We start from the raw sequence: 10,311 nt of genomic DNA, 5'->3' as shown, positions 1-10,311 counted from the left end.
TGTCTCCTGTCTGTCTGTGTGCTGTGTGTCTCCTGCCTGTGTCTGTGTGCTGTGTATCCTGTCTGTCTTTGTGCTGTGTGTCTCCTGTCTGTCTGTGTGCTGTGTGTCTCCTGCCTGTGTCTGTGTGCTGTGTGTCTCCTGCCGGTGTCTGTGTGATGTGTGTCTCCTGCCTGTGTCTGTGTGCTGTGTCTGTGTGTTGTGTGTTGTGTGCTGTGTGTCGCCTGCCTGTCTGTGTGCTGTGTATCCTGCCTGTCTGTGTGCTGTGTGTCTCCTGTCTGTCTGTATGCTGTGTGTCTCCTGCCTGTGTCTCCTGCCTGTCTGTGTGCTGTGTGTCTCCTGCCTGTGTCTGTGTGCTGTGTGTCTCCTGCCTGACTGTGTGCTGTGTGCTGTCTCCTGCCTGTCTGTGTGCTGTGTCTCCTGCCTGTCTGTGTGCTGTGTGTCTTCTGCCTGTCTGTGTACTGTGTCTCCTGCCTGTGTCTGTGTGCTGTGTGTCTCCTGCCTGTCTGTGTGCTGTGTGCTGTCTCCTGCCTGTCTGTGTGCTGTGTCTCCTGCCTGTCTGTGTGCTGTGTGTCTTCTGCCTGTCTGTGTACTGTGTGTCTCCTGCCTGTGTCTGTGTGCTGTGTGTCTTCTGCCTGTCTGTGTGCTGTGTGCTGTCTTCTACCTGTGTCCTGTTTGCATTGGTTGCAGGCTGCACTTATTCTCCGTGGTTCCCCCTGGTCTCTGCTCCCTCCCCCCTATGTGAGGGGTCAGGGAGAGATGTGAGTGTGTCAGGGAGAGATGTGAGGGGGGGGGGGGGGGGGCTGGAAGACATGTGAAGGGGGGCTGGAAGACATGTGAGGGGGGGGCTGTTGACATGTGTGGGGGCTGGAAGACATGTGAGGGGGGCTGTAAGACATGTGAGGGGGGGCTGGGGGAGATGTGATGAGCTGGGGGAGATGAGGGGGGGCTGAGGGAGATGTGAGGGGGGGGCTGAGGGAGATGTGGGGGGGGGGGCTGGGGGAGATGTGATGGGGGGGGGCTGGGGGAGATGTGAGGGGGGGGCTGGAAGAGATGTGAGGGGGGGCTGGGGGAGATGTGAGGGGGGGGGCTGGAAGAGATGTGAGGGGGGGCTGGGGGAGATGTGAGGGGGGGGGCTGGAAGAGATGTGAGGGGGGGCTGGGGGAGATGTAAGGGCTGTGTGAGATGTGTCTGGGAGAGATGTGAGGGGGCTGTGTTCTGTGTGTGGCCTGTGTTCTGTGTGTGGCCTGCCTGTGTGTCCTATGCAGTTTGCCTGCTTGTGTAGTTTGCTGTGTCCATTTGTATTTGCACTGGTTCTCCCTGGTCTCTCTAACCCCCCCCCCCCCCCCCTGTGTCTCTTCCTCCCTGGTCTCTCTCTTCCCCCCATCTCTCTCATTCTCTCCACCCCCCGTCTCTCTCTTTCTCTCCACCCCCTCGTCTCTCTCTTTCTCTCCACCCCGTCTCTCTCTTTCTCTCCACCCCAGTCTCTCTCTTTCTCTCCACCCCCATCTCTCTTTCCCCCCGTCTCTCTCTTTCTATCCCCCTCGTCTCTCTCTTTCACTCCCCCACCCCATCTCTCTTTCTCTCCCCTGTCTCTCTCTCTTCCCCACGTCTCTCTCCCCCACGTCTCTCTCTCTCCTCCCACGTCTCTCTCCCCCCCTCCCTCTTCTCCCTCCCCCCTTCTCCCCCCCCCTCTTCTTCCCCCCCCTCTTCTTCCCCCCCTCTTCTCCCTCCATCCCTCTTCTCCCTCCATCCCTCTTCTCCCTCCCCCCTCTTCTCCCTCCCCCCTCTTCTCCCTCCCCCCCCTCTTCTCCCTCCCCACTCCGTGAGAGAGAACCTGTTGCTAAATATTTTGAATCCCACCACTGGGGAGGAGGGCCTGCTCCTTTCATTTGTCCTGGGCCGCATGATTTCTGTTGGCGGCTTTGCAGATGTGAATAAGTTAAATATACTGAACTGAACGTGAACTGATTGAACGAACCGGATTTGGCATCCTGTTATCATTTTTAGAATTCCCAATAGAAAATGTACATGGGCTGCATTTGCATGGGCTGCATTTATCAACCATTCCTATGAGAATTCTAACCTCAACGATTTACTCTGGTTAAATCCCATGTGACCCAATTCCATGCAACTGTATCTAACAGACCCTAACATCTACACCTCCAAATATTAATGCGGCTGGACCATACCTCATCCTGCGGCACACTACATCCCACAACCAGCTGCCACTTTACCTTTAGTTTCAACATTGCCCATTATTCCCTTTAGAGTCTAAGCTCTCAGAGTCAGGGTCCTCGTCGCTACTCTGTCTTTATTTGCCTGTCATTCTGTGCATGCATTTGATGTCACTCTGTACCCCCCCCCCCCTCATCCCCCCACTGTACCGCACTGCAAAATATGCAGGTGCTTGGCAAATAACCGATAATACTAAGAAATAAATAATAATTTGTCAGCGGATACCACACCTCTTTGTCATTTTTAGTCGATGAGTAACACAGTATCCAGTTGTAATGTCTCCATTTTAACCCACCTTTGCATTTCCCCACCCCTCTTTTATAATTGTCGTGAATACAAACAAACAAACAAACAAACAAACATCTGCTGTACTGTAAATATACTTATTTTATTGAAAGCATTCACGGAAAAAATAATACTGAAGGAGCAGATAACATACAGTATAGTACAATAGTAAGATACATGTATTAGAGATGGAGCGTCCTGTATATTTACTCTAGGTTAACCTTTGGAGCTAAGAGAGGTAAAAGTAATGATTTGAAAGATCGACTTTTCTTGGGGCACTGCTCGGGGCTTATGCATTTGCCATTGCTCATAACGTAGCCCTTATCACAGATGCACCCCGGTGTGCACATCATGGCGCAAGGCTTGTTTGCCTGCCTGTAATTGTCACATGTGTCCTGGCATGATGAATTGCAATCGTCAAACTTCCCGTGAGGGCCACAGGAATTACAATCGCTCTCTGGAATGCAGGTAGTGGAGTCTTTATAAGCTAGGACGTAGCCAGGTTTGCAGTAGCACTCAGGTTCGCAGTTCTTCATACACATGGTCTCCAGGTTACCACAGACCTTTGGGCAGGGTTTGCATGGGTAAAATATTTTATTGTGTTCACAAAAATCATCTATAAAAGAAACAACATAGAAAAGGTGGGTTAACACAGAGAAAGATACTTGGTGACTGGTGCATGATTTTATACAGGTTTTATTCATGCAATTCGCCAAAAAGTAATGATACTCTATATAGTAACATCTGAAAAAGGCAAACGGCATATGTCTTTGGTATTACTGATGCAGCCACAAGTATCCGAAAACAAGCCTTTGAAAATCTGGGGCAATAACCCCAGTAATGCTGCGAGATTTCTGTGACATTTCTGCAGACAGACTAATGGCCCATCGGATTAACACAGCGGGGGTCCCTGGCAGTCCCGTTCAAACTGAATGAGACTGCCAGGGACCCCGTCTGTGTTAATCCAATGGGCCATTAGTCTGCCTACAGAAATGTCACAGAAATGTTGCAGCATTACCCGGAGTTTGCCCCAGATGTTCAAAGGCAAGTGTGTTCGGATACCCGTTACTGCATCTGTAGGCTTATTGAGGCTGTGTATTTGATCAACATTGTGTCACATTGTGTGTCCATTTGCATGCCAAAAACAAGGAGTATTAGTATGTGTAAGAGACAGCTGTGTGTGCATACATATAGCACAGTATGTACAGACATGGCCTTTAGCGCTCATGGGAAGAGAGTTCACTTGTGTCAATAATGACTCATACAATTTCGATCTCTGTTTAGGCCACTGCTAAGTGTCCCGAACAGTTGCATACATTTGTATTCATGCAACCGTCTCTCTTTCGGTGTTTTAAGATTACCTTTGCGTATGGCAACCCTCAGATCGTTCATCTTATGGCCAGAGTCAGAGAAATGTTCGCCACGTGTGATGCTGTGGTGATGCAGGTTCATTCTCTTGTTTAGCATCGCCACAGCATCACACGCGGAACAAGAGACAGTCCTGTTGGCGAACATTTCTCTGACTCTGGCCATAAGATGAACTTAGCAGTGGCCTAAACAGAGATCGAAATTGTATGAGTCATTATTGACACAAGTGAACTCTCTTCCCATGAGCGCTAAAGGCCATGTCTGTACATACTGTGCTATATGTATGCACACCCAACTGTCTCTCACACATACTAATACTCCTTGTTTTTCCATCCCTATACACCAATAGGGACCACAAAGTATCCACACACACTTTTAGTTGTGCTACAAACTTTCACATTTCCACACCCACCCACACCATTTATATCCACTCCCACTCCACACACACCTTTTGTAAAGCACTGTATATACTGTGGGCTCTCCATTCATTTTTATTCATACTGATACACATACACACTCTTTCTTCACTTGCTTTCAGGAACCTTTTGACACCTCTAGCCATAAAACACATCCACACCGGGGGAAGGACCAGCACAGATAACATTCCAAGAGACACTGTTTTTAAGTATACCCTTGCTTCATTCATTGTAACATCGCCGGAAGAAGAGATCAGCGTATCTCGAAAGCTCGCACAAATAAGAGCATTTCGTTAGCCACAGAACGGTATCATCTATTTATTTTTTGATTATATATATATATATATATCCAAAGTTATGGCGGGTAAAAATACTATATATATACTGTATATATATATATATATATATATATATATATATATATATATATATATATATATTGTTTTATTATTATTATTTTTTTTTTTTTTTTATAAAGAGGTATATTACTCATGTGTTGAGATGAGCTAACTTTTTTCTTTGTATATACTGTAGAAGTTTTTTGGAAGGCATATAAGTCAAAGTACATGAACGAGAGTAAAGATGGGCTAAAGCTTAGCACCCACTTGTCAATTTGGGCTTCAATAGGTACTTTACTCAAAATGTTCCCACAATACATTGCGGACCCCTTTGTCAGCTATACTGTATAAATATTGTTTCACAATCTCTGCCTCTTCTGTACATGTCCCTCCTACTCCTTCCCTTTTCAAATGTTTCGCTCCATGGATTTATATATAGCACATTGTAATTATTACCAGGCTTGGTTGGTATTGTGGTTTCTTGGGTGGTGACTGCAATCAGGCATAGTTCTGAGAATAGAAAAGGAGTCGTTAGTAATATCCTCTGGATTGGCTGCTAATGTTTTTATTACGACAGATCTACTGCTCATACGGTAAGTGTTCTGACCATTGTGTTCTCTACAACAGAAATGCCAATCCATTTTCTTAGAATAAGAATTTGTGGAGAACACTTTAAAGAATCAATAATATTTTCAGAACGGCAGAGCACCATTAATAAGGTACTGTACAGCCGTCTCCTTTTTTTGTTTATTTCCAATTCTAATAACAAATCATAAAATAAACACTGCACATGCCTTCTACCTATTACTTATATTAGAGGAAAGGCTATGAGTTTAGTGATTTGCCTATAAGCACATAGCTATAAGGTTCTCCACTATACATAGTAATGAGTCACTGAAGAGAGTATATTATGCACCATTAATAATGAAACATTTAAGTCATGTACAGGTAGAAAGATTTCTTTCCTGTTTTTCGAGGTTGCAAACAAATCTAGGCTGTAAAATAATCCTGAAAGTGGGCATCAGACTAAGACATTGTTTGATAATAGGCAGTTTCATCAGCTCTTAAATCCTTTGCTACATGTATTAAAGTAATGCTTGGAGGCACCTCAACAATGGGAAGGTTTATACATTGAACTCACTATGTACCATAAAGACTGAAAGTCTGCATGTAGAGTACGTGCCTTTGGGGATTAAAGTGTACAAGTCCAACTTCAAAATGTTTTCTGAAAGTCAGTCTCTAAAGTGAGATGTACAGCTTGAAGACACACGCTTGGATTGTCAGAACTGTGGACACATTTAGACGTTCTAAACTTCTAAACCTAAATCATTTCGGTGGTTTCATACACATGGCACTATCCTAATCAAAGTGAACAGCATTAGCATGAACAGAACAGTACCACTTGCGTGGTAAGACAAATGTAATAACAGTATTTCCATGTTGACTAGAAACAAACACAAATAATTCTACTCCCGTCACTTTGTACAGTATGCCAACAATTCTTCCGACATGATTTTTGAGCTGAACTGTAAATTGATTTTTCTTTCCTCTCATTCACTTTATATTGCTCTCTTACTCTGGAGATTATCAAAGAGCAATGCCGGGTATTGCTCCCGTTCTTGATCGACCCCTCACTTTGATAAATCCCAGGGTTAATCTATTATCATGTCTTTTATTCCTTCTATCCGGTTAATGTTATTTGTTTATACAGCATATGCTGTCTGGGCTTCGCTCCCTGGGGTACCTCTCAGCTTTAGAAAGCCTAGGGGCGCAGACTTAATCCTCAGTTTACCTTCCGATTAAGAAGGCTCAACAAATTTCTAAATGACTTTGGGGAGCAAATGAGAAACATTTCACTACGTTTTTTTCCATCTCAAGAGGAGAATGAGATATCAGCATTTTACTCTCCAAATTTACTGAACATTACTGCCTTAGTGCAACTTCAGGAGTATTCAAATGGAGGAGCCATAGGATGCCCTGAGATTTAGCTCAATTAGTTAATCTGTCCCCTGCTACATAATAGTCACTATACCATGTGCAGTGAGTTTGTTCCAATTGTAGTGCAGCTAATGGTACTCATGGCCAGATACGGTAGACTAAACAGTGCTAAATCTGTAGGAACCATATGACCCATTCAAATGTCTAAAGACATCCGTACTAGTACATAGTTCTGTTTACTAAATCTGAGCCGGACACCCTTAGGCCATGATCCACAACGGGTGCTAATATTTAGCTCGCCTTACTCCCATTCATTTGAATGGCAGAACAGGTGTGCTAAAGCTTAGCGTCCTTTTGTAAATCTGGCCCTTAGGGGGTAATGTACCCAGAACCCACAAGGCTTTATTAATGTCATAGGAACCCTCAATTAGTTTGTTTTTTGTTCTTAGAAATCCTGTGAAACGTTATATACTTTTAATTGTCATACTACTGATTAATGTCTGTTCAGACCATGTGGTCTAATTGATGCATCCAAAGAAAGAATAGACATGTACAGTACAGTATATTCTCTTATAACACTATACTGCAAGTATTTGTATTACCTACATACTTTAGGCAGTGCAAAATACTTTCATGAGTTGACATAGAGGCCTAGATAACACAAAGTTGTGTTAAATCAGGGCTCATAGTGTGATGTTATCTAAAACATGAATGGATGTTATGAACCCTGAGTTAAAATGGAAACCTCAAAGCTAATTATACTGTATGTAAAAACAACAGGAGAACTACATCTCATCAGCACAGGCTCTGTCATGTTATTGTAGCTAACATTGCGTTAAGTTTCGATAACATGAGCGTTACGCCGATCTAGACCCTAAAAAAAGGTATAAAGTTCAAGATGAGGTAGTAAAGAGAGGGAAATAACTCTATGTTAGATCAATCATACCTAATTGTAGTGTTGCTCCCATCCAGACCCTGAAAACTCATATTTCATGCTCTGGATGCGACTTAACTAACGTAATATTAATTCCTGTGTTAATATTAACTGATTAGTGGATATGCAATGTTATGAAAATGCCTCATTTGCATATAATCATCTGTAACAACCATTATAGTTATTCTCTTTTGGGGAGAAAACAGGGCTTAGCGTTATGTTAATGACCTTTGAAGAAACACTGAGACATAATTTGACTTTAAATTAGGTAAACTGAGTTTTGGGGATCAGGACCTTAGAGGCAGATGTACCGGTCGTGCCACATGTAAGAAGCTAATAAGTCAGGTTTGTTTTATATGTACAGTAGCACAAACTATTAAGCACAAAGCGTTAACATCAGCTCAGACCCAGTGCCAATATAATGGGAACAAATTCAACCAAACAGGCACAGAATTGGATAAATCCCACATACACTGACACAAAGTGAAGGTTATTCACAATGCTCCGATAATGGGTATCAGAGTTCGATTAGCATCAAGTGCCATTTAAGTCCACGGCAGTTAATGGCGATCGAGCTCAGATACCTGTTATTCGAGCTTTGTCAATTCCCCAAAGAGTAGCAAGAGGAAAATTCTTCTTTGCCCCAGTGCTTTGATATATTGCCACCATAAAGATGTATATCCAAAATAAATATTAGTCAATATCATTCAATTAGAGCCACAACAACTAATCTGGGAGCTTGATGGAGAACTCCCATACACTCTAAATTACCCAATATTTTGGACAACCGACAGCAGAATTTGAAGGATGAATTTGTATTGTACAGTATGTTTTATGCAAAAAACAGTTTACTACAATACTTTAAACTAAAATTTACAAAAAGCACCTTTTCAACATATAATTATATCAAATTTGGGAAGTAGAATTTATTCCCATTTTGACCGTCCTTGGACAGACAAATAATGACATATTTATAAAAGTGATGCTCTGCCTTTTAGGCATCCACAGTATATGGCAACAATTGTAATCTTAGTATTGTTACTTGTGATCTTTAGATAAACCGAGTAAAAACACAGGCTGCAGAAATCCTCTCTCCCCTCTGGATGACTGGTTAGCATCCTGGAAGCTCGAAGGTAAGTGAACTTCTTACATAAAGTCAATTTTTGGGGCTGTTTGCTTTAAAGTCCTAGTAAGTAGAGATGGACAAATTCAATGCTAGATACTAGCCATTGTAAATGACTAATCAAATAGATGGTCATGTTGCTCTAAATTAGTAGCACCAGCTCTTGGACCACTTTTAAAAATGGCTTAGGGGATGGCAATATTGACATCCATTTGAGCCGTGCAATATGTCTACAGCATGTGCACCTCAGGATGAAAGTATCACAGGTTACAGTGCCATCGTTCAAATTCTTGTGCGTAGAACAACATATCGAAAAAGAACTTGCATAGAACGTGCAATACAAAATACATATAGTTATAGTAGCAATGCAGACTAGAATCCTTCCATACACAATAGTAATTGGTTGTGTTGGAAAGCTCCAAATGTGGACATGCATATTGTAGTCCAAAAGTAAATTCCAAATGGCTGATAGCCATTAAAAACAAATGCGTCCCAGTGTTAATATTCATTTAACCCATTTGCTGACAGAGGGGCCATGCAACATATTGTAAGGCAAGCTGCATGCAGGCTCCTTTAACAGAGAAGGAGTTAGCTACTTAATAGTCATCGGATGAACCAACCAAACATGGCAGGTCTTGCCAGAGGTTTGTGTCATGCATTCTTTAGAGCCTGTTTTTCCAGCTATTTGTAAGTGCCTCATGTGAAATAATTTTAAAAAAAGCCTCGGATGATGCAGCCACCTAATTTACGCCAGCCTACAAGTAAATTCACAAGGGACACAAGTAGCAAGATGCATGATGAATCCCTGTAAGAGTCAATATCGGGATCGTAACTATTATAGTAAAGCCCTTTGCACTGAACCCTGACAATTACAATACTTATTTAGATAATATGTTGAGATTCCTCTTGCTCTAGACAGGCAGAAACTTGTTAAGACCGTCACATCTCTCTGAACTCAGTCTTTCTGCGACTCTCCTCTCTCTCTCTCTCTCTCTCCGTGTTCCCGTACATATCTGCTATGGTTTATGCCTGTGTTTTATACAGATTACTGCGGGTTTGTACTCACCAAGTACCAGTGCAGGCAGCAGTATCAGGGGAATTCTGTTCAGCATTTTGACCTGAAGGGTGGAGATATAGTTAGATAAAAATCACCCAGATCCCAGCTCCCTTCCAAGTTCAGCTTCTTCCTCTAGCTTTTAGAAAGAAAACACAAGTTCCTCACCTCTTTCTCTTGTCGATTAAGCTGCTGTATCTCTCTCAATTGTTCTGCTGTGTTTAGAAGAACCCAGGTGATGCTACTTATAGGCAGTGGATGGTTGGGTGGTGAAACTCATTAAAATATCTGACCTGTGTACAGATACGTATTGTATGACATCATTCAGAGGTTCTGCCCATTTTCTGGTTGCTAATGACACACAACATATCAGTTTAATAGAGAACTGGAAAAAGCTTGCCCCCAAGAGAGAATTCCTGACCACACCTGCTAAATGGTGTGAACGTTTGAACAAAGTAGAGATGACCAGTAGCTTGGAGGTCCAATTACTGTGACATGTATGACAGACAGTAAACACATTTATTATGCAAAAACTGATATAGTACATGATCCCTGACATATATTCATACATAATAAACTTTATGTAGCTCGGATTGATGTCAATGCAAAGCACACAGTGC

General features: G+C 42.8%; 1 protein-coding gene across 1 annotated transcript; it reads right to left on the bottom strand.

The window, feature by feature from the left end:
• Positions 1-2,604: 2,604 nt before the first annotated feature.
• LOC142497839 (alpha-tectorin-like) lies at positions 2,605-10,001 on the bottom strand. The gene is made up of 4 exons (XM_075606201.1): positions 9,860-10,001; positions 9,704-9,755; positions 5,099-5,152; positions 2,605-3,136 (listed from the first exon to the last, which is right to left on the bottom strand). Exons 2-4 carry the CDS (start codon positions 9,747-9,749, stop codon positions 2,727-2,729), a joined length of 510 nt encoding a protein of 169 aa, XP_075462316.1. The 5' UTR covers positions 9,750-9,755; positions 9,860-10,001; the 3' UTR covers positions 2,605-2,726.
• Between the last annotated feature and the right edge of the window lie 310 nt (positions 10,002-10,311).

The sequence above is a fragment of the Ascaphus truei genome, chromosome 6, assembly GCF_040206685.1.
Source record: "Ascaphus truei isolate aAscTru1 chromosome 6, aAscTru1.hap1, whole genome shotgun sequence".
In the NCBI taxonomy this organism is placed as follows: Eukaryota; Metazoa; Chordata; class Amphibia; order Anura; family Ascaphidae; genus Ascaphus; species Ascaphus truei.
This window is presented reverse-complemented; position numbering and strand designations above follow the sequence as displayed.